At 37.9% G+C, this 26,176-nt stretch overlaps 1 protein-coding gene across 1 annotated transcript in view; it reads right to left on the reverse strand.

Annotated features, from left to right (window-relative positions):
- BMPR2 (bone morphogenetic protein receptor type 2) overlaps window positions 1-26,176 on the reverse strand; it is a 111,201-nt gene that overhangs the window by 51,487 nt on the left and 33,538 nt on the right. The window contains exons 2-3 of the mRNA XM_054829738.1: window positions 4,162-4,335; window positions 2,673-2,852 (exon numbers count right to left, since the gene is read on the reverse strand). Of these exons, the coding sequence (XP_054685713.1) occupies window positions 2,673-2,852; window positions 4,162-4,335 (354 nt within the window). The remainder of the gene's footprint in view (window positions 1-2,672; window positions 2,853-4,161; window positions 4,336-26,176) is intronic.

Genomic DNA, 26,176 nt, shown 5'->3' on the forward strand with positions numbered 1-26,176 from the left:
AAAACAGCTATCTGAATCTTTGCATTTTTAATACCTCCAGACTGTGGGCACTAGACTACACCCCATCCTACAGCATTTGCAAAATTCTAGCTGGAGGGACTAGCAACCAACAACTACTCAAATCTGCCTGGATTATCTTTAAGATAGAAGAGAAGAATAATGTTACTCAGGTGTGCAGCTGGTAATTTAAAACAATCACACATTAAGAAGCAATAAGGATTAAATTTAAGGCTTCAAGAACCTGTCTGTCCTTAATTTTATTTTTCATTTCATTTTTATAAGAGTTTCGTTACAAAATAAGATGGATTTCTTATATTTATGCCCTGACCAAATACGAACTTAAAAAAAAAAACTATTCCATTCCACATAGATATGGTTGTGAGATAAACATGTTTTGACATCCTAAAAGACAATGACATAAAAATTAAGCATAACATAAAATATAGCAATTCTTCTCTTAAATGATAGCAATAATTTATTATATCTAACATGTACTAAGGTCTTAATTACTTTTAGTGTTCTTGAATCATTCCTAGTCTAGCTACATTTTTCAATACACCACTGTTAAATGTCCTACAAAAAAATTGCACCCAAAAAACCAAAACCTCAATGTTGAGGTGGCAAAACTAAATCTTACAGCACCAAAATGGGTTCTAGGAGGAGTAAAGAGTGCTGGGAAAGGGACCGTGGAGACTCCGGTGCCTGGAACGCGGGTCAGTAATGTTGCAAGGGTCTGTGTGCCACAGCCTCCCTCTTTTTTCACCCATCCAGCTTCCTAGAACATCCTCTACCTTCACAGTGCTCTGAGTGTACGGGATTTACACTGCCAGGAGCAGCCCCATCTGTGTCGGATGCAGCAGTAGTAGAGCTTTACAAATAAAACACCGGAGTGGCAAACGAGGCCATCCTTGCTGCTGGAATGGCCAATTTCCATCTCTTAACCTAGTCAAAGCAGACAGACAACTGTGCTAGGCAGCAACCTACTTTGCTTATGCTTATGCCTAAAGCCAAATTTGTGTATTATGAAAATGGAAGGTGACACAATAACACAAAACAGTTTGAGTCAGTAGAAATGTACGCTGCAGCACTCAATTACAGATGGGTGAATTAAGGACTGCGTTACAAATTTAATTCCCACACACATACTTTGCAGGTCAAGCTAGATCTCTGAGTATTAAAAACTCCAGTTAAAAACTATTTGAAGATCTTATCACCTAATAACTGAATTAATTCAGCTTGTAATTTCTACCCTTGGAGATGCACGAGCACAAGTCATTTGGTAGGAACCTTGTCTTCCTATTTTGGGGGGGTTGAAAGGAACAAGGAATTATCTTTACACTTTTTCTCTCTCCTGTCTAAATCTCCTGCACAGCACTAACTCCAGTCACATTTGGGGAGCTCAATCAGATGACTATTGCCAGAGTCAAGTAGAGTCTGTTCTGCACTGCACAGTGCTGAGCTCAGACACTGAGTCTAAATAGTTATTGTTTATTGGTTCTACAAATACTATTATCAGCCAAAAGGCACCATGTCTTATCAACTCTCTTGACCCATTTATACCATATGCACTTTCCTAGTAAAAGGTTGCTTTTTTCTTCCTAGCATGCCAAACCCTCATTTTGACCGCAATTGCTTACAGACTCCATCCTACAGCTACTTTTGAAAGCATCAGTATCTTCACTGCCTTAAGAGTTTAAGTTAATTCAAATAAAATCATACGTAAACACAAACTATTCTTTTTGCGTTCTATAGCTGTAAATACTATCCAATTAAAGACATCTTCATTTCACAAAACACTTTTCATTGATAAAGATCTCTTGACATACAGAACAAATTGTACCTCCATTTCCATACCTGCCTCTATTAAATTTCTCTTTGACAGTTCTTAGAAAAGGCTACCCAAATATGTTTAGATTAGGCCACTAACTCAGCTGCTTTACAGGTTCTTAATTCTTGGAACACAACTAACAGTGTGTCTGCTAGTCATGATTTTGTTTCTGTAATAGGACGTTAAAGGGTCTGATCCCTTAATTTGGATCCATATGCTATGTTGATTTTTTATTATAAATAACAGATAATTTAATCTGGAAGAACACTGCATTGCTCAAACTAATACTCTTTGAACATTATGCCAAAGTTATTCTCTGCCAGAGATATGCAAAAGAAGGAAGTCAGATTTCAAAGCACTGTAAGACTGTCAGAGGGAATCTCAACAGCCTGATATAAGACCGGTTCTACGGCTCAAAGCTATCTGTGAACCATGACTGAATAGACAGGCCAGACTTTTCAAAGGTACCATAACATTAACGAACTTACTGGTCTGTTTTTAACAGAAGTCTGAATCCTCCTCAATATCCCCACAGGCTTCTGAAGTTGGGCATCCAAATACCAAAGCACCCAAGATAAGAGACCATTTTGGAAAATGTAATCTGCATTCAGCAGTTGCCTATACAAACAATTCTCTTGTAAGTATTTAACTGATTCTTTGCAGAGCACTGTGAAATATATAAATGTGATAAACTTCATATGGAAAAGCTCTGTTCTGTTTGCCATTTCTGTTGCATGTAAAAAGAAAGGTCACAGGTTTCGCATTTTACAATATCGTGAAAGAAGGATCTTTCTCTAAATGTTTTTAAACTACAAAATGACAGAGATGGAAACGTCTGACTTACTATAAGGTGTTGTATCAGTAGGGTCAGGAGGTGGAAAATTTTCTGTGAAGTTGACATTACACAAGTCCGTACTACAGCAGCAGAAGCGATACGTTCCATTCTGAATCAAGGAAGGGGTGGTTGTAACTATACACTCCTCAAAGTGACACTCTTGTGGGTCTCCTATATGAGACCAGCAGCCTGTAAAAAGAGGTGAATTAAAGAATTCTTTTTAAAGGAGGCATAAAATTAATTCTGTTGCATGGACAATTAAACACACCTATAGAAATCTATACATTACCTAACTAAATGTTACAGAGGGGGGTGAAAACAGTTGTCATAATTTACTTGTCTGACTTCACTACCACCTTTTAAACCAAAAACTGAAGAATTTCTTTCAGAATTTACCACAGCCAAGGAGAAGAAATATGGGCAGCGATGAAGACCAGTCTCAGAAGCGTCCAGCTGTCAACCTCAATATGACAAAACCCAAATTCTTGAGCCTTCTAACAGAAGTATGCCATTCCCCATTTCTCTGATACCACAGACAGCATTACCCCCCTCTGGCCCACAGTCTAGATGAAATTGTGACCTAGTCCTCTCCTTAGAGCTAGGCCACAAGACTGCATCTACAGTTTGGTGCTTCTTGCATAATTTCTAAGAATTCTGTCCTTCCTCACTGTCAACATCACTGCATTCTTCTGCAGGATCACAACTTATTTCTTGGTTAATGCAGGCCCTCTCTCCCCGCAGCAACTGTTCCCTCCCAAGGATGGTCAATGGCAGTTAAATGTCGCTTATGCTCAAATGCCTGAAGGGAAAGAGGCAGTGTTGGGGCAGAGGTGAGCAGTCAGACTGCTGCTTTCAGCAGATTACCAGATCAAACATAAAACAATAACAGTGAGTACACTGCACAGGATGTTTATAAATACCAGTTTTCATTCAGCCTTATACTACATTAACTCGTATCCAGGTAACCAAGAGCAGAGTCCCTGAGAATGGTAACAAACACGTCTCCAGCAACTACAAGACCCTTCACCCCTTCCCTACCGTCACTCTCCCTGCAGAATAGCAGTGAATTGACAGCAGTATGTGACAGTTTTGTGCTACAGCGGCAATTTCCTTTGTAAACAAATATCCAATCAATATGAATATACATTTTTACGCAATGAGACATTTATTTTTGAATTTATCATTACATCAATATATATACTGAGATATAGTCAAGAAAGCCACCTTCCTCTGGACATCCAAAGTAACAAGCAATTTGAGTGTTTTTTCCTTCAACTGTGCATTGATCTCTTTGGTCTCCTTTAGAAGTCACTTATTTCAGACAAACTTTATGTTCATATTTAAAATTGCTAAATGGGAAGTTTAAAATTGTGCATTAGTACAATGCACAAACAAAATGTCTAGCTTTGCAGTGGTGCACCTTCGTATCAGCTGGCTAGATCACAAAAAAGTGAGAAGGGTAACAAAACTACTGCACTTAGACAGAAATGCTACATACCTTGTTTTACAAGATGTATGTCTCCTTCTCGTGTTTTTTCCCAAAGTCCATAACAGGTACTGCCTTTCATGCACAAAATTGTGCCATTCTCCTGGGAGATTCGGCTCTCACTGATTCCATGGTCCTGCTGATATGGGTCCTTAAATGCACACAGCCGCTCCTCACTCTGCGCAGCTTTAGACAAAGAAAGGAAAATGATTTTTGTCAGTGATTTTATGGATGAAATATTAACTTTGATAAAAGGATGATTAAGGTCTTCTGGAAACTTACACTCAAAACCATCCTGAATTATACCTGTCCATTCTTTAAACTGTACTCCAACAGTCAGAAGTAGAAATTAGGTATATCCCAAAGTTACTTTCATAAAGAGAACAAAAAAACCTCAGCAGATGTTCCGAAATGAACATGCAAATGTTTGAAGTTCACAGGTGCAGAACAAAAATTTCATTGCATAGTCTGCATCATCTGCATCATTTGTTCATTTGTCCATTTGTCCTTAAGTTACGCAACTGTTAGCTGGTTTCTTCAGCAACTGCACGCATTACTTAATTGTTTCCAGATCCTAAACCGAGATGATCTTTTTCAGACTGCCATCCAACCCAGTGCCTACCTAATTCAGAGGGGTTTTTTCCACTCTCTTTCTATTGACTTCTCTCTTTTTTCTACATATTACCAGCTGTTGCACTGACATTTACTTCTTTTTGCTCAGCAACCTGAGCTCTTTCACACAACTTCATTAATGACCACCAACAGAAATACTAACAGCAGAGTAAGCCCATACGATTGACCAGCAGTTCTGGGAAACACTCCTGTTAACAGGAGCAACACTGCCTCTAAAGTCTCCCTATGGAATGTCCAGCAGGAACATAATAAAACATACAAAGAGAGCACAAAAATAAATTACCATGATTACCTGAAAAATCTTTGGGGTGCTTTATTAAAACAAAACCAAAACCACCCACAAAAAGCATACTGATTTTTACAAGAATATTTAGTCAAGCTTAAAAAAATTAAAATATTAAGAACTTATATGTTTTACCATGTAATTACTGCTTTTTTGTTTATATCACCTCAATGAAAGGACTCAATGATGCTGATATGCCTCTGAGATCTTTTCTTTAGGAAGAGAAAAGTAAACACATTCAAAGAATAAATTCTTTGGAAAGGCATCAAGTCCAAGATAAATAAATCCTACATTTGTAGCAAATATGATATTTAGAATATTTTCATTCTTCCCTTGAATTATTTTATAAAATGCATGGAAAGCTAGGTGTGTAATTACAAGGCACTTAAAAAGTATTACTCAGTAGTACAGCCCTGCAAACATCCAATTGCAGTAAGACTTTGTACTACGTATCTCAACAACTAGATTTCATCCAGTTCTTTAACTCCCATGAAAGCACTGGTAGTGAAAAGATGCAAGGTGGAGTCAATTGGTCGTTTGGGAAAACAGATTTTGAACTTAAAGTAAAATTATAGCATACATAATTGTAAATTATTAAAGGTACTGTATATGCATAAAATATCTCCTCACTGAGGATTTATTTATTTGATCGTTCTGCAGCACCGACCCCAAAGCAGCCATGTTTTAGCAAGGCAGACTTGCTGCAAAAATGCTGTTTCATTGTGTCACCGGCACAATTGGGTAACAGAAAGACAAACCAAGAGACTCAGATACGTGTCTCACTTCTAAGGCCGTTACTATTCATTAAGGAGTCAAAATTCAAAATTCTCTTATGCTGAGACAACCATAAATAGCTGCACCATCCAGAAAAGCAGTCTGTCAGTGACTCCCAGTTTATTCTGTAGCAGCAGTAATTAAAATAGCACTACTTAGCTTATTTTTTTAGTGGTCTGGTAGGGCATGTACGATCAGTTGAGCTGCATGTCAGCTCAGTGGCAGTAAAACTCTCAGCTGAGGAGACAGGAACTTCTTAAGCCTCTGTAATTTAATCACTTGCAGCTCCACGTACTCCAATAACCTGGCCAGCAGTCCATGCTACTCAGGCACCTCTCTGCACACTGGTCAGTGTACAATTAACACTTTACATCTGGAACTAGAGTTCTGAAGTGATAAAGACATTTATTATAAAGCACTGCCTCACTATTCAGAAACTCGGCTGCCTAAATTTCATATCTAATTTTTTTTCTTTCTAAATGAGTAAAGTTAGTCGAGTTACTGAGGACAAAAAGGTCACACATTAACAGCTAGCATATGCTGCCTCAAGCAGTACTTGCCAGTCGCACATAGTCGTTTTATTCTCAGGAACAGCTGAGTATGCCAGGCGTGAAGCATCTGTCCTGCGTTCTCTGCTCCATGACATGGGACTGGCCAAGAAACAATGTATGAAAGGACAGTACTCCACTGCCATAAGAGAACCAGAGCTGACTAACTTTTTGAAAATCGAAAGGAGAAAAAATTATCACAGAACTATAATTTTCAAGAAAGAATGGGACAGAATTATAAGGCCTTGTGAAATATGACATATCTGCTCCTAGGGACACTACGACGGTTTTAAAATCAGTTGTGTGTGATAGCTGAGTGGAACTAAGGTCATCTGAGATGTTGGGTGTTTACAGAATGCTCAAATTGCTGCAAGATAAGCCCTTTCTTAATTTGCCTTTACTGTGAAAAATAAATTAAAAATAACAGAATTTATAAAACTGCCACACAGATTTAGTTTCCTTATCAAAAACCTGTGGTTTAAAAAAAAAAACAAAAGAACCCAAACAAACACAAAAAACCCCCCAGTAATTCCAGGAACGTTCACTTTCATAACACCTCAATAGGTTTTAAAAAAAAAAAAAAAAAAACAACCAAAACCAACAAACTTTTTAACCTCTGAACTAATGGAAGAAAAAGCAAAACAACCTTTTGTTTTTGCTTTTTATTCAGAAATATAATTACATGTATCATGCCTGTGCTCCAGAGACACAGACAGCTTTAACTGCCTACTTTTCTGGTCTCTTCGCCTTTCTATAAATCTCTTAAGATCAAGGTTCAGAGGCAAAAACATGCAGAAGATACTTGAAAAAATAAAAGTTGTTAACCATCATGCTAGATGCTGTCCAACCATACACTACAGAAAATAACAGTTGCTACCAAACACTTTTCTGATTTAAAAAAATGCGTTGCCCTAGAAGAATACCTGCAGAGGGGAGGAAGGGGCAAGCATGAGAAAGCACAACACCCACTGCTAGCAACCTGAGTGTCTATGTTCATCAGGTTTCTAGCAAACTAATAAAAATGCAAGCTAACTTGCCACAATTTAATGTCAGATGATCTCAGTGGGAAACTTTTCCAACAAAAAATAAAGGTTACTCACCCAACAACTAGGGTTTTCATGCTGATCACTGCACATTCCTGCTTCGATTATAATTTTGAGTAGTACAAGCCCTGTGGGAGTAGTACCCACTGCAATACTCTCCTGACCCCTGCCCCCTTCCCTGATGGCATGGAACATCTGGAGAACAGGGGACACATAACAAAAGCTACTTTATTTTTCTCTATGGCTTCTGTAGGTTCATTCTTGAAGCTGTAATGCCGAAGAAAATTGGGTAGGGCATTCAGATGTCCAGAAACCATCTTGAAGAACAACAGAATAGATGAGCCGCTTCAATTTCTTTGCATGATTTCGGCGCATTCCTGCTCTGGGAATTTGGCAGTAAGGTTTCCTTCTTCTGGCAGTGGAAACTAGTCAGCTCTAAAACTTTTAGTATTGGAATACTTGCAAGTCAGGCCTTGAAAGCAACCTCCAGCCTAGATGAGTATACCTTAAACCTTCCTCAAAAGAAATGGAGATACTACTACAAAAACACACAGAAGTGCTGGGGTGCCTGTTCTAAACAAACTATTTCAACAGAAATCTTACCCTTCAAGGTAAAATACTGTTGCTCATTTGGATTTACATGTGTTCCTCCTGGATGACCTTTTATGTCAGTTTTCAGTCGTCATGGGAGCCACCAGCGATGGATGGTGCCTCCAGAGCAGAAGCACATCTACCCGTCCCTTGGGAGCTCTGCAATGTGAAAGGGCAGCCACTAACGCTCTCTACAGCGGCTTAGCTGGAAACAATTCTGAAGCTGCTTCTTCCACAACTCCACCCTAGGAGATATTTAAAAGCCATCTGGACATGGTCCTGGGCAACCAGCTCTAGGTGACCCTGCCTGAGCAGGGGGTTGGACAAGATGACCTCCAGAGCTCCCTTCCAATCTCAACTATTCTGTGATTCTTGCAGGACACAGGTCTCAAGGTACTTAACGTGCAGTAACCAGACAGAAAAACAATATTCCTCAGCTAGGCTACCTGCTATTTTTTGTCTCCAAGGCAGCAAAATGGTAGAGTAAGACTAGAACTACTGGATTCTCTTGTCTTCAGTTCAAATAGATCCAAACCCAAGGAAATACCTTAATGTTAAGATCTTTATTAAACAACAAGAGCAATTCAAATAAACAACTAATCCTATGAAGACTGTGCGCCTTGAACTGATCCATTTGATATATCCAGTTCATTTGCTACCTATGTCAGAAAAATGAAAGGCAAAGCCCCTGCAGATAGATGTGCTCACCAGATATTAAGGACCCACGAACAGTGCACTGTGCAGTGCTCCTTTCCTTACAGATTTCACAGACCCAAGATGCACCAGCAGCATATCCTCAGATCAGCAAAATGCAGAAGACATTTACAGATCAAGCTATACAGTACATTTGCCCAGACATGAAATGTCCCGGCATACAAACAAACCCAAGATATAGCAGCAAAATAAGAGGCAGCACAGGTTTCAAAGGACATCTGCTGCCTGGCTGAAGCCATCTTCCAGAGCCCTGCTCTTACTAAAGGAAATCATGTTGTTTCAACTCTTTTACAGGCCCTTTCAAGCTATCCATCTCATTACTCCTGCACAAGTTAAGCATCACAAAAATAACTGCAGTAAAATCATTAAAATTAGATTGGATGGCAGTTTCTCTATAAATGTGTAAGTCTATAATAACTCATTATTATGTCGAAAGCACAACAAACTGAAAAAACTGCCAAAGATGCATGTATTCCCCCAAAGACTATAAATCTACTGAATCAAATGAGCAACTTCTTTTTTTTGGGGGTGGACTCTAGAGAGTTCACTGTACTTAAACACAATTATCTAATTAAATCAGTACATAAGTGTAATTTTAGAAATATAGAAATTATGACTACGAAAAGGAGAAAGTCACATTAAAGGCTACCTCCCAAACTGGAAAACATCCATTATTTCTTTCACAATATATAAGAAGAGAAGGACTTTCAATACTTTTATTATCTTTATAAGGTAAATTTCACAGTAAACCATATTTGTTCATCACATAGAACTCATTATACATTCAGGTCTTTTCTAATTCACCTTTAATGAAAGACTATGAGAGAAATTTTGAAACAAACAACTGGCAATTGAATGCTTACATGTCATGCCACTGAAAAGTTTGCTACTACTGACAAGTGTGGTAGCAACAGATAGGCTGACATTGAGCAGGACAAAAAGTATAACCTGAACAACAAAACGTGAAGGATTTATAATGAAATGCCTAATTTCCATTCCTCTTGAACTGGTGTACTAGACAAACTATGTCAAAATAATTCAATAAAAATAATAAACTCAAATTTCCATTCTGTCATCCAGCAGAGATTTCCAACAAAGACAAGAAGGGAAGGCACCATTCCCAGAAGTTCTACCAAAGGAAAAACCAGTGAGAGCGGGGCAAGCTCTTAATTTCCCTATCATAAACTAGAAAAAAACAAAAATTAGTTCTATTGCTCTCCAGTCCATTTTGCACCTATATTTATCTAAAAATACACTTTACTGTCCAGTTTTTAAAATATGCTTAAAACATGAGCAGCATTACAACTGAGTGCAGGTGCTTCAAGAAGTAATCTAAGAAATCTAAGAATGTTCTTAGCTTTCCTGCTTGGCTGCCATTACTGCTGCGTCTGATCACCACACGCACATTAACAGACTTAACTTGAAGCAGATTGTGAAACCTTATTGTCATATTCCAAAAGGAGAATGGGGAAACAGACTACATTAAATTACTTTCCTGAAATCATAAAGGAATTTGGAATTGCCCGTAGTTTCCCAAGTCCATCCTGTGGCTCGCTCTTACTGCCGCAGTGCTTTGGGGACGTGGAGTTCATCCCCATGCCACTACACAGCCTCAAGAAAAAATACCAGGACTTCAGGAATTTCCTTTTGGAAAAATATGGCTCAGGTTTTGATATGATTACAATCTCAGCATTTATCAGTTCCACCATCAACAAAAAAAGCTGAAAAACCAAGTAATTATAGGAAAAATACTATATTGATGTTTTCAGTATTTTCTCCCTGTAACCATACTGCTATTTCCAACTGCTCAGAACAGAGAAAGCAACTCACACAAATACGTGAATTCTGGGTGTCAGTAGTGGTTTGCTACAAAAACACCCTGAGATATGTTTACTATCTGAATATTTGCCTTCTTTCCTCAATAAAGATATTTCTGGACAGCAAAGATCACAAGAAAATTAGAAGTGCATCTAGTGTCTGTGTCAGAAATCTTGTGTGCTATGAATATACAATTCATCCGTACTAGGATGAGTTTAAACAAATATGCTGTTACTACTTTTAATATACTAATTCTTTTGCGATCATTTTGTGTTCTAGGAAAACATAATTACCGAAAACAATTAGAACAGAAATACCAAAAGTTACAGGAATTCAACTGCAAATCCTTAGAACATGAGTCATGTTTTCATTAATAGCATAGGAAGTCAGTTCCATTAGTACTTAATCGACGCTTCCTGACCTTACATCTATTCAATGCAGTACATGGAATTTTCATCAAGTGCAAAGGGAGGGGGGAAGGAAGGAAAAAAGGACTCAAATGTTACTCAAATGCTACAAACAATTATTCTACTCTGTGTTCTAATTGTCAGGATTAAAAATAAATAAATAAGTAAACATTTGCCACTTTACAATGAATGCCAGGCAATATATTTTGCAGCACAACAGTCCCGAATAAAAGAATCTGAGATAACAGAAGACAAACTTGCACATAACCTACAAGAATAGACTTGCTAGCATCACAAACCACGTATATGGGTACCATGTTAACAATTATGTCCAACTGCCTTCATGTCCATGTAGGTGAAGACTTGAAAAAAAGACAAAAAAATGAAAAAGGTTTCTGAGCATTTGTTTGCCTGTAATGGGATTTCTTTAAATACGGGCCACCATACATTCAACTGGGAACCTCATTAGGCTGCAACAGATTTTTTTAAAGATTAAGGGGTTTTTTTTCTGTAACGTCCTTTGAATTAGTGAGATTTTCATCAGAACAGCCATAGACACAAAATGTGTTTTCTTTTGGCCCTGTCAGCTCTCTATGGAGTTCTTTTTACTTACACAATACAGGGAAACATCATCGCCCTCAAGGCAGGGTTATGAGATAGCACGTGTCTTCATAATGCAAAGTATTAAGAGGAAGGCGATTAAAGTAATGTACATCAGGAGGCTCCTTTGAGTATATCCTTTCAACTACCGATAGCTGAATTCTGGTGTGATATACAAAGAAATAGAATCTTGAAGAAATCACTTAGCAAGCACTCTACTGCTGCTTTTTTCATCTTTTTCTCCTCAGAGGTTTTAATTACAAATATTTCTAAATATGTATATACTTACATAAAAATATATTACAAGCAGATGTCTTTTGAAAGAAGTCATTCTTCTACAGACAGACCATCCTTAATACTAACTTAAAAGTGGGAGGGAAAAAGCTAAAATGCTGGTAATCTTCCATGTATTTACACTTCCAGTACTCTGCTTTGTAGTGTTTTTGACCAACTGCACAACAGAGCTCTGTGCTGACTGGTCAGGAAGAGAAATAAATTGCCAGCTTAAGGATTGGGCATGAGAGCACGAAGGTCTAAACCAACCTGAAATGGCCCGGGGACTTTTTGAGCAAGAGGTCAGGAGCAGCACAATGCAAGACACAGCCAGGGAGCACTCAGTCGGACAGACAGCACAGCATATTGCTTTACAGCAAACTTCTACGCTAGAAGTTCTCCAGGTGGGATCCACAAGCACAACCGCTAGATTAATATTTTAAAGACATGAATAAGAAAGAATGGAAATAGAATACAGTTGGAACTTACAGGAGGGAAGCAGGAAAGTAAAGAAAAATGCTTCAGAAATTTACATCTGTGGTTATAAGCTTTCCTCTCCTAATGAAAAGGGGAAATAAACATCACAATCATTAAAGCTCCTCCTATATTTTATAGGACATATTATGTACTTCAACATATACTGCAAAATATATTTTGACAATAAACCCCTTACAGTTTATACTCAATGTTAAACTCTGGAACAATCTGTTCATAGTAGTGCATGTCCTTAGTCTTCATTGATGAAAATTATTTTGATTTTCTCTGCTTTTGCTGTGTAACATCACAGTTTCAAATGCTGGCAATTACACAGAGCTAGGCTTTGATTGAGAACTAGTGCCAAAACTAAAACAATTGCTAGAACTGATATCCATTTCAAAGTGATTAAGTGACTGCACATGCAGATGATTAAATCATTTATGTTTGTTACAAGACCCTTTTCCATCGAAACAGCATGAGACTAGAAAATTCAAGTATCTTTTTTTCTATACATGGATATATTTTAGTGTTTCCTTCTCCTCAATCTGACCTTTAGGCAAGCAAGTAAATTTGAAATCTCTTTTCTCTCCTTACTCCCTTTCTAACACAGTGTTGTCTGCTGATAAACATGACCAGCAGTGACAGAGACACCAACCTTTTCTTGTTGTGTATTCTTCAACAGTACTAGGGTATGTTGGTGTTTCAGCTTCATTCTAAAGTACCAGTGGTCTGTCAGCACTAAACGAATAAACCAGAACTAGATCACGTGGCAGCTGTGTTGTATCTCGCATGTTGTGCCTGCGGTTTACCCACCCAGGCACTGCTGTCTTGCATCGCTGTGGTACACAGTCCGTGGCTTCCTCTCGGCCCCGTCTAGGACCTGCTGACCCTCCTAGCACAGCCTCACTGCCACAGGGTCACCGACACACGCCTGCCTTGCTGCCCGCTACTGGTATAGGCCTCTGCCCACATTCACCCACCATACCAGGAACTTCATGAATTGGAATTAATGTAAATAGAGAGTTACGGAGTGCCCAGAAAGTAAATAGTGAACTCCAAGTCTTTAGTGAAGGTCTTGTTCTCCCTTCCCCCAAATTTACTCTCAAAGGAAGTGTTACCTTAGAAGAACCCAGCTTAAGCGAGAGGAGTCATGCAAGAGAGCAACAGGATGGCCGAGATTTATTGCTAGCAGCTGACAAATTATGTAGTCCCCAAACACTGCCAGATTTCATGCAAAAATACCTGAGCTTACTGCCCATAAACTGTGTTACTGTTTTATTTCCACAACTTGTAAATGTTTCTGAGACCAACCAGACCACCTCACTGTGCAAACCTCATCCAAATCAGGCATTAACGCAGAATCAAGATTTTATCCATCTAGTAAGAGCACAAGATACAGTGGCAAGAAAGCCACCAACACCTGTGCCCTGGCATAAAACCTGCTGGGACAAAATTAAAGAATTTCAAGCAAATCTGAACCAACAGAGTTAATCCTGGTTTATGGTTTACATCAAGAGGCTGAGGCATTTTTCAGTTGATATGGGAAGAGATTCAAGCTGAATCTGTAATGAGGATATATCTCATTGACACAGCTAGGGTCAGAGAAGGACAAACTACAGAATTAAACCCAAGTGTCCTGAAGTCTCAACGAGAGCCCTAACAAGTTGACCTTTGACTACCTCTACTTTGGCCACTAATCAGAGCTTCCTCCACGTTACAGGATTTCCTCCAGAATGTATACATCTAAACCAGAAAAAGAATCTACCTCCCTCAATGATTCAGCATTTTCCTTAACTTTGTTTTCTATCTGTATTCGGCTGGTATGCAGTTAGGACATTTGTTTTTGTTGCATAAGTCTGTCTAGTTCAGTCAGTTCCTTCCATCTTTTTCCCTTATGCTAAATTACCATTGATTTTTAGTAAGACAATTAAAATGAAATGCATGTAACAAACAGGTAGTGGCGGAAGGTTATCAATCGGTCCAATATGAAATTTCTAAATATATCACCTGCTAGCAGTGGAAAAAACCCACTCTGGTATGTTAAAAAATGGTAACATTATCTTAGTTCAATGATTACGCAGGACTGACAACATTTTATCGCACATCTTTTCACTTAAACAATTAAAGGCTTAGTAGCCAGAGATTACAGCAGGTTTGGGGTTTTTTTAAATGTAAAAATAGTAAAATGTCATGGCATTTTAGCATTCACTTTGTTAGCTTTAAAATACTCATCTTTACCATCAGACTCCAATTTATAGCCAGCTTATAGCCATTTCCAAAAACTTCACATTCCATATTAAAACAAAATCCAGTCAGCATGCCCTGTGTGGAAATGCAAGGGTCAAAGCATACTCAGCTTTCTGAAAAAGCTGTCAAGCTTAAATACTAGAAAGCAGAAGTAAATTAGCATAAAACTTTTACAATTAAACCATTAAATACCATAGAAATGTCAAATCATGGAGTATGTTTAACAGTCACTTAAGGGAGAATCTAATCTAAACACATTAGTGGAGTACAAAGCATAAAAACATTTACTCTCAACTCCAAATGCTTGGTTTTTGCAGTAATCTTAGAGCTTCCACAATTTTAATAAAGTTGAAGATGACGATTTTCTGTGGGGGTTCACATGGCAGAAAGCATCTCTGTGGCTTCAAATCACACTGTCCGGTTTGCACCATCTTCTTGTCTCAAGATGAAATGATTGCTTGTTTTACGCCATGAGCAAACAGGAATTCTAGTCCTTACGCATAGTTGAATCAGCTCAGAAAGAATCTACTCACAGACTCATGATGTTGGGCAAAAGAAAATGATACATTTTCAACAAAAAGTATTTTGTAAGCCAGCTTTAATATATACCTTCCACTTTATTTAAGTATTACTCCAACTCAAGCTAAAGGTCATTTAAGCCCAGATTTCTGGAAAAACATAGGGAAGGAAGTAGCTGGCTTTCACTGACTCGAAGGGATTTTAGACAGCCAACTTCTCCAGGCCTCCTGGAAAAATCCCAGCCTACATTTAATCTTCCGAAAGCATGAATATGTATATTACAGGATTTAAACAAACCTAGCATTTTTACAATTTATTTTTTAAAAATATTATTCACTTCCTAAACAACTATGCCTCCATTCAGAGAAAAATAAGTATGTTCATGTTACTGTTCAGCAATTATGTCAGAACAGAAATCACCACAGCCTTAGTCACACATAATCTTTCCCAGTGGTCAGTGTCTATTCACAGAACTGAAAAAGCCTGAATTCTTTATCTTTGCCCTAGACTGGAGTTCAGGGATTTTTTTCCGGGTATGAGCGTCTGGCTTTTGTTTATCTGGGCTGTCAAAGTGAAGTATCTGCACGGAATAACACAGGAAACTCTGCAGCAAAAGCAACAGTAAAGCAAACTAATGATGTGGTACTTCTCCCCCAAACTCAGATGTAACAAATTTCCCAGAGCAAAATCGATTATTTCAGAGTCTACTTTAGATTCCCTTGGATGAAAGTCTGTTACTGGATATGCCCCTAACACGTGTAATATATTCCCTCTTCTAGCAAGCAGGGATGCCATTTCTACTGCGTATATTACTAAAACATTTTCTTGAAAACTTTTCAGAAGCTTAAATTTGGAGAAAGATAGTACCCATACAGCCTGTCTCTTACAGTATATTACAAACATTCTTCCTATAAACATTTTTAGGAAGCTTACACGACCGACAATACGCTGAAATATTTGAAAACTGGCAGACATTCTGTGATCTGAAGCTACAAGGAAATTAAGTTCCAAAATCGTAATCATATTTTGCCCTCAGCAATACACATTATATTATCTTTTGACTGACTACAGAAGCATAATCTATTTGGCTCTGAAATCCTAAACTCTGAAAAAAATGACAAGAGGAGCAAAAGGCAGAAACTAGCTCCCACCCTGACACGCTCTATGAGAGTATCAAGCCTCACCTTTTCAGAATTCCTCAAATAATACATTTTTAAGTTCAAAAACATCTCAAGTCTTTATCTTCAAGGCATTTAATGGTATGCCACAGAACATCCCACAAACCATCATAATTTTGAGTCAAGAGCACAGTCAACATGACAGCTCCCGAGGTACCTCCATCTAGCCAGTGCAAGGTGAAAGCCAAATCATGCAGAGGACTATTATCAAGGAATAGTAAGAGATTGTGGGCTGCTGCAGGAACTCGGGACCTACTTCAAACACTCCTACTCTGTGTTCCTTAACTGAGAGAAGGTATGGAAAGAATTGTGAGCTAAAAGTATTTATGGGTGTTTGTTGAACTGGGCAAAACCAAAAGATATTGACTTTTGCTTCTGCTAGACTTCAAGGTTATCAGCCCATTGAACAGAAGTCACTGTTCATACATTTCTTGGTGTTACAGCACTTAACTTGTTAGAAATTTATGGGCACAGCACTGAAGTATTTAAAATCTATTCATACATTTTCTTTGTGCATTTATTCTTTCCCATTTAAATCTTTGTTGTACCAATAACAACTTCATCAGCTAAGGCGGCGATATAAGCCAGCTTTGGCAAACTTTGCATAGTGAGAAAAATCAGTGTCTAGTCAAGACAAGCTCTTCATTAACTTCTGGTTTCTAAACTTATGCAGTTAAAAAGGGTACGGTTGGTACATGCAGACAAGCCCAGATTGCTGAACACACTTTTGTTTCATGGACTGGATTTCATGTACTGAAGTACAGTACATCACACCAAGGAAACATGCTTCTGGGGACAAGGAAACAAACAAACAAAAATTTTAAACAGTAGAAGATTGTTTTTAATGATCTTTGCTGATGCTAATGACAGGAAACATGGAAAAGGGCACTCCCAAAAATACAGACACTCAAAGACAAGTCTGTAATCAACTTGCTTAACATTTTGCATTACATACCTGAAGATGATGACTACGGTTATGCTCAAAAGACCATCTTAACTCCTCACCCTATATATACACCCCAGGTAGCACGGGTTAAAACATCTCACAAGACACAACAGGTAGTGTGAGCAGAATGCATCAGGTTCTTTGGGTCACTAGCGAGCCTAGCCCACAACCAGCCGTTCCAGGGTGAGCACAGAGGCAGATGTGGGGGGGCTTCCCCATGCACACTGTAGCTCTACCACAGACACAGATATGATAAGCACTGCAGTCCATGATTTTGAGACTTCACACTTCTGAACCAGACATGCTGCAAGGGCAGGAAATAAGCACAAATAGCATCTTGGCATTTGGGACTAATAAGGAAGGAAGGAAGACAAATCTCATCTAACAAAAGGAAAAAATTTAGAGGCTTCACAATGGCAGAATTTACCGGTAAAGCAAGTTTTTCCTCTACATTTTCACCTTTTTTGAAAGACTTTAGTCTTTTAAAAGCACAAAGTGGTACATACATTTATTAGAGGGACACTGCACAAATATTAGTTAGTTGGTTTAGGTGTCTCTAGAAAAAAACCCAACCTATTACTAAGCATTATGTCAGCCACTACTGAGAATGTTATCATTTATGAACTGAATAAAGTAAGTTTTTCTCTTTAATTTGAACTAGAAACATTAGAAAGCAATCTAACTTGCCGTACACATTTAAATAGCAGCTTTAAAGAAATTCAGATCAGGTTTATTAATTCATGTACTTATTTTCTAGCAAAATTTCAGGCTCTAATTTATGAAAGTTAAAGTATAAGATGGAAAAACACTCATGTTTGCACATGCATTATTAAAGTTATGTTTATCAAAAATACTATATGTTGTATGGAATACTCGATATTTTAAGTAAGCCATATATACATACAAAGTAGGTTTCCCATTCTTTTTAATAGAGTTGTATAATGGAAATCCTATTTGCAATCTCTCTCTAAATAAGAGATCCTGATCTGAGCCTGAATTACTTGACATGGTGATAAGCCAGATAAGAACAGTTTCTGGTGATTAAAATACAAATCCTTCCAATGTTAAATGAATTTAAGTCCAATTTTTTTGCCAAACAGTTTTAGAACAGACATGTCTTTTTTTTCTTTTAACATAAACACAGCTATCAAAAAAGGGAAAAACCCAGAAGCACAGTGAAAATACACAACTCATAACATGAATATGTGTTTTAGAGTCTTAAGGCAAGATATAATTTATTCTACAATATTCACTAAACATGTTTACAGGATCAGACAGGTTTTTAGAATCTCTGAGACTAACTAATACTGCAATCAAAGGATTAGCAAACCAGCTGCCTATGTGCCATTACAGCTGATTATCATAGACTGTAGACAGCTAGCTTACTTGGAAAGTGCTTTCAGGAATACTCCATTGTTGCCAAAGAGAGGGATATAGCAGGATAACGTGATATCAACTCACACATTTATTATACATAAAAAATGGAACTTAGGGAATATAGATTGCAGGTAGCTTTAGAAAATCTTAAGTTATAAACTACATTTATGGTAAAACCTGACAAAACAAAGAAGAGAATTACAGAACACTGCCACTCAAAACTAAGGATTCTGTGCAATGAAGGCTTGACTTTTCAATCTTCTCCCCAAATCTTACTAAAAACTAAACTGATGCCAAAATTCATGTCTTATCAGATGCTAGGATAAAATAATGGAAAGAGAAAAATTGAACAATTTAAAGTTCAATTAAGTTACACGTTTATCTTCAAAACATTTTCAAATACCTTTTCAGTTCATGCGTAGAAAAATTTGCAAAATACAAACTTGCAATAGCCCTCAATAAAAGAGGTGTCTTTGTTATTAAAGAGTGATCAAATAGTTTGTTATGCCTAAACACTTTCCTCCTTAAGGCTATGAGAAAGAATTATTGTTCTGACTGGAGACTGAGATACTACCAAACAGGAAAGCAGCAGAACCCAGCATTTCACAAGATACCGAAGTGTTTACAGCACTGCTTACCAAAAAACAGGAAACATCTTCACTTTTCTACTAACATCTTACTAACACTTCAGCATCATGTTCTTTCAGCATCTTTATGAGTTGCACTACTGGTAATGGGAGAGCATTTGCATCACTCCAACTTGATACAACTATAAAGGAAATTCAAAACTTAGATGTGGAAGGAAATTAAAGTAGTGATTCATTCATCTAGTAAACCACTCCATTCAGATGACACTGAAGCAAACCCAAGACTAGTAACCAGCTGAGTTCATCCCTCTGGTAGTTGGTAACAAGTAATTTTAGCAGACAGAGTAGAGCTCTATCTTGTTATCAGAAGTATGGACATGGCTGCATATGGTTTGCTTTGACTAACACTAGCATGGTCTATGTCATTCAAAATTATATATTGAATCCTGTACAGGGAGAAAAACAAGATTATCTTAATCACAGTTTCTAGCTATTGATATGGCCTCTGTATCTCAGAGAAGGAAGTCAAAGTCAGAATTTCACAGCCAGTCAAGAGAGGACCGACTGCCTAGGCATAACTTCAGAAGTATAAACATGCACCAGTTATTCAAAGCATGGTTTTCCAGAAAGCTTTTACATTAGACAGATTATTCCTCCCCCACTTGCTGCTTCTCTAGTTTGTCTTCTTCCCCTCACCTTCTGGGGATTTAAAGGTCTTTGAACATCCTCCGTAGGACATGAAACAACTGTCATTCACAGTTTTCAAATGCTCTGTCTGAATGAGGCAGAGTAGTTAAAGAAAAGAAGCTTACCATAGTTTTATCCTCAGCTTGTTTACAACGTGGTTACTCTCCAGATCTCACTTGCAGACTCTTCTGTAATACTGAAAGGTAAACCCCTCAGGTTTGCAAGCTTTATTCACCCTTACATAAAAGCTCTTGAAATCCTCCTCCCTTATCCATCCACTCAAGTAAATATCGCTAAGAAGGGCTACGCACAAGTTCATTCACACCTTCTTTGGCTTCTTTATTTTTAAAAACTCTATTTTCCATTACATCTTGTTTTTTTCTAAATCATAGTTGCATGTCACCAAGGATGATGAGGATGAGAAAAGAGGAAATACTTTGATTGATGTGGGTTTTAATGTTACCCAGTCACTGTATTATTCAGGGACCAGAAAACAGTAATAGAAATTAAAGAAGCTCCCAACAACAGAATCAGTTGGATTTCACGGAGGAGAAAAAGCAGCTCATGCTCAGCTTCATTAATCCTTCCCCCCCCCCAATTGGTATGACATAAGTGCTCTCTGAAAACACTGGACCATAAGGATGTATGACACGGGCGTCAATGAAAAATTGGAAGTAAAATAATGAAAATGTTGGCAGATACGTAAGTCTCTTCTGTGTAAAGAGGAGAACAGAACACAAAACAAGAAAACAAAAATCCAGGCCAGGTTATCTTTTGTAGAGTAATAGCAAAGGAAAATGAAGAAAGTACAACAGAGGAAATGTGCAACTGATTCAGAGACAGCAAGCCAGTGATCGCCAGTTATGGAGGGAAAAAAGCATTCTACAGATGAAAAACGAGGAATTTAATTCAGGCACGACTAAGCTTTCTCTACCCAATGCATGAGTACATAAACTACAGAAGTAAGTCTTTCAGCAGAAAGGCACCATTCCCTTCAACTGAAGCTCTTACAATTCAACACAAAGCCAAATAAGTAAGCAACGAAAAAATGTAAATAAATTCCTAAGCAAAAAGAATTGGTTTCTCTATATGAAAATCAAGTTTGAGGGTATTTTCAACATTACAGAAGAATGTTAACAAGACATGACAGTTTGCAGGCTTCACAAAATTACTATCTTGTAACTGAAAAATACAGACAATACAAGTACAATGAAACTCGGCACTCTCTGAAGACACTGAATAGAGTTTTCTCATGAAATACCATCACTATAATAGCAGCATTTGGACTTTAAAAGCTACTGAAACAGTGAGTGCAGAATCTGTCCCACAACATTTAAAGTCATAGGTAGGTTTTTCCCAGCACAGAGTTCATTGGTACATTCCCTTCAATTTCCCTTTCACACCGCTCAAGCAGTAAGGTTCTCTAGTTGACTTGCTATTTTTCCCCTTAACTTCATTGTACTTCCCATCTTTCCTTTCAAAGTCCTAGGGCATTCAGTCTCTTACTAACTTTTTTTTCATTCTGTTCATCATTTCCTTGCTGTTCCCCCTACAATACTTTGATAGCAGATGCCAGTTTCTCCCACAAGGGCCAACACACCTTTTCTAGGTCACACTCTATACATACAGCATGGTTCCTACAAGCAGCTGCCAAGCCAGAAAGTCACTCTCTTCTTTTCAGCACGTGCTGAAATTCATTTCTATCACAATGCATGTCCACAATGAAGAAAGGAGTTCCCCTTTTTCTAACCATTAAAAAAGTATCAACAAACCCCCCATACTAACACATGCATTAAGCTGACACACTATGTGGCTCCATTGTGACTATCTTTGGCATTCTTCAGCCTGTGACCTGACCTCCACACTTTGGCATTTTTTGCCCTGAGTCATTATACTGTGTCTTTATTCTGACTATAAATAAACTGGGACAGGAACCAACTCACGCCTTCATCCAAGGATGTATCAAAAATATTAAAATAAGAAAGATCAAAACTGTCCTAGTTATTGTCATGTTGCCTATTACTACAAAGCACTTATCAAAGTCCCTGTTCAGGGGAAGTCATTCACTCTCTCATTTGATGGGATAACACTTGTATAACTCCAGAATTAGAAGGATAGAAGGCGAGGACATTCTAGAAAGCTCTCAGGGCTACAGTACACCCTGTTGGTGACCCCAGTGAGCCTGTTGGCAAACCCACAAACAGAACAGTAAGAGCTCGAGCCTGTACGCATTCACCAACGATGGGCACAGCACTGCAGTAAGAATGACGGCAGTGGAGATCTCTCCCATATCGGTTTATTCCTACTCGCACAAAAATTTGGCAGTCTTCTCCTTAACCAGGTCTGCTCTATAACCCGGAGACACCAGATGGTAAGAGAGCAAAAGCTCTTTTTTTAGGCTCTGTCCTTCTCTCCCACCTGTCATAAAACACTGCTCACTTGCTATTTTCTACCAAATTTGACAGAAAAATGAAGACCTTATGGATACTAATTTCTTAAGAGTTCAATGAAAGCATGCTGGGTAGAGGCAAGAGACACCAGAACCCCTCCAACTGAAAGGAAAGGTGCTTATTAGACATGAGAGATTTTACAGCTGAAAGATTACTTAAAAGCGTGTCTCCTATTTAATACCAGCACAGCAGCTCTCAGAGGAGCTCTGGCAAGCAGTATGCTTCCAATTCTGCCAGAGCTCGTCCCATCACCAGATCTAATCCACAATTCTCACTTCTTCAGCTGTTTAGTATACACACGTAACCATTTGCACTTTACTTAAATTGTCCTAAAGTTGTTAAATTCCAGTCAAGTGCCAAATAGCAGTCAGAGATGATGTCAGGGTAGAAGCTGAGAAACACTGCGGAGGTGTCTCTGCTCCTCTTCAGCACAGCGGGACTGGCCTCCCAACCAAGACCAGTTGCAATGGAACAGGGGAGGAAATGGAAGAAGTGTCACATGCAATGTCTTGCTGTGTTTTAATCTAAAATCAGACATAAGCTCCTCACAGCAGTGTCTGTTCATAAAGCATTACAAACAATTGAATCCTAAGGGATCTACGCATGCACAGCCCCATCACCTTCTGCTGAAGCATACACTAATCCTATGCTGGCACAAGCAGTACCTGAAAAGAATCAAGAATTTTGTCTATTAAAAAACAATAATTACTCTTGGCAGTAGAATGAACAGAACATTCTTTTCATTTTATACAGTTTTCTTGATATACGTAAATTGATTTAAAAGATTCCACACAAGCCACCATTTAAAGCTAAATAATTCTGAGGTTGTCAATTTTTATTTTCTTAATCTTTACTTTTTATATGTGTTCAGAGAAAATAAGTACTGAAAAACATCACTGCAAGCATCACTATAGCAACTGCAGCTCTTAAAGCTTCCTTGATGCAACACAGATTCCAGATGGAACAAAATGCCATGTCTATCTTGCATTTTATAAGGTGCCTCTCTTTGCTACAAAGCCTCCAAAGACTAGCAGGGACATCTGCTGCAGAATTTGGTCGTGCAAAGACCACAGACTTGGATAAATTCACCTATTTCTGCAGTTCTGAAAACAAATAAAACAATCAATGTCATGACATCTGCACCCAAATGCCTGTGCAAAATGTCACTAGAACAAGAAAAGAATTACGCAAGGTATTTATCCAAGTCCCTTTACAACCCAAGGGTTGACCTCATTAAAGTCAGCGGCAGTTTTGCCACATAATTCAGCAGAGCCAGAATTCCATCCTTCACGGGAGATTTCTCTGGTAGTCCAGCTCTTTGACTCACTACACTGCATCCAGAGTATTTCGTAACGTTTCACTATACCTGCTGCCTATCCACTCTGCCTAACTACCTGGGTGCAATTTGTAGAAATGGCTGTGTATTCTTAAATAAATATTTTAGAAAATAATAATAGTACTAAAAAAAAAAGAAAAAAGAAAAAAAGAAGAAAAAAAAGTACTATCAAGATTGTAAACTAATCCAGGGCTGTTTTACCTCTAGGAAAAGACGACGACTGGGGTAAAGGCACCATTGGCTTATATTTTTTATACAGCCATCCAGGGATGAATGACAGATGATTGTGAATTTTGTTCAATGGTTCCACTATTCTGCATGAAATTCAGCATTATGGAAGCAAGAACAACCAAAAGATCGTTTCAGGTGCCGCTATGAACTATAACTGCCATTATAATATTCAAGTAAAAAATAACACTCCATCAAAATGCATCAGTTCTCCATTGTATTCCCATTGCCAAAAATCCATGGAAGAAAAAACCTGAAAATTCCTAATACATTCTTTGGCTTGGCCTCTACTCTGAGAAATAATCAAGATGACATTCATTCAGCTCTTGTCTAATTCCTTTTTGAGTTTGCAGAAGGCATCCCTCAGTTCCCAGGTGAACTTCTGATATTTATTGCACCTTCCTTTTTGCACCTTCCTGGACTGAACAGAGTGCAAGGGTTTGGTGGAAGAGGAGCAATTTACCATTGCTCACGGCAGGCACAGATGCCGGCATTTACAGGATTCTTGCAAGCCTTGATTTCCAAATAGCTATATGGTTATGTACTACTAACATCGTTGTGCCCTGAAGATTCAGCCCTTTGTCCTCCAGTTCACATACATGAAAAGTACCACCGATACATCAAAGAATACTCTGTCTAGTTCTTATCACAAGTTTCTGCTACAGCTGACAGATGGCTCAGTTCTTACAAGTGGAAGAAAAGCCATTTCCTAGCTGACCCCAAATACCTGGGCTTCCTTGGTACACCTCTCAAAGAATTCAAGAATAGTAAAGTGGGGGCAGTATGAATTCTCTCTCTGAAAAGAAAATAAATAATGGAGGGAAACATACAGGTCAAGTAATTAATTAGTATTGTCCAGGCCATATTTGAAAGATACTAGATAGAATGCACATCCGTATTTCCCTTCTAGAGCCCTGAGCCTTAACATTCAAAATAACCTCAGCTGTCAATTAACTGGAGTCCCTATAAAGCCCACCTATTGCAATGAGGAATCTAACAGTCACTAGTGGGGAAGGTGCAATGAAAAGGTTTAAGTTGCATTGTCATTTGACAAATGTTTAAGAAGTAACTTTAATTCTTTTTCTTGAATAATAATTTTTCATTTTTAAATATTGTAAGTGGAGGAGTGCCTGCAAATTCTGATGGATGTCCTATGATATGAAGTTCAGATCTGAGAAAAAGGTCAAGAGTATCGGTATCTAAACTGCAAGCAATTAAAAAGAGACTAGCATCAACAGCAATCACAACTGGAAACATTTCTTAAATTGTTGTCTAAATTATTCAATCAAATATCTAAACAAAAATTATTTTCTAAATTATATACATAGAGCTTTAGTTACTAAATGCAAATCCAGACATGCTAATTTGATTACACATTTCTGGCATGCCATCAAGGTACAGAAAAATGCTACATGTACTTGTCTGCCTAACTTCAACTAGCGATGATTCAGATCATAATTATTCAGAATCTTTAATTTTTTTTTTTTTTGTGATCTGAGTAAGTTCAAGGAAATCACTTCTCACTTGTGGATATTTTGTGAAAAAAGCAAAACTTTAATGAAATTACTTCTAACTGTCTCAGCTACTTTTATATAAAAAGATGGCACGCAGGACCTCCAGCTGTAGAGTTCCCAGGTCACAAAAAATGGCTCTAAGGACCTGCAGCAGGATTTAGATTATGTCAAGGAAAGCTACAACCTTCTAAACTATCAGGTATTTTTAGATAGATGTGAAAGACATGTGTCATTTTCAAGCTTAGGAAAAAAGAAAGTTAACAACAAAAGCTTCTGCGATGACTTTTAATTTTATTTTGTACTTCTAGCATTACTAAATAAATAAGCTGCAGTGGTCAGTGATACTTTTCCTACATACTATTATCAACATCTGTTGAATATCTGTAGTATTAACATACTAAATATTCAAAGCAACTTACCTTTTTAGACTGGAGGGAAAAATCTGAGGTTTTCAGCTTGGTCAGCAATATTTCCAATTTTTAGCTTTTGACTATGTTATTTTAAATAGCTGCAGAACTACCATTTCTTGTAAAAGAAATCTGCAGAGAGTAATAGCCATCGGTACGTGCTCCCCTCTCTGAGGCTAACAGCCCCTAAAATTAAACCAATATTCTACAAGAAATTGTAACCAACTCCGTCTAGCTCAAGTATCAGCTATATGTTGATGTACCAGCTGACTACTCATTGTTCATCCCTCTCTACTCTTCTTTCTCCCCATATTCCTAAGACTTACTAGCAAAAGACGGTACCATTGTACTGACTCAACATCAGTTTGTGCAATCCTTACAGTAATTCTA

Source organism: Grus americana, chromosome 6 (assembly GCF_028858705.1).
Source record: "Grus americana isolate bGruAme1 chromosome 6, bGruAme1.mat, whole genome shotgun sequence".
Classification (NCBI taxonomy): Eukaryota; Metazoa; Chordata; class Aves; order Gruiformes; family Gruidae; genus Grus; species Grus americana.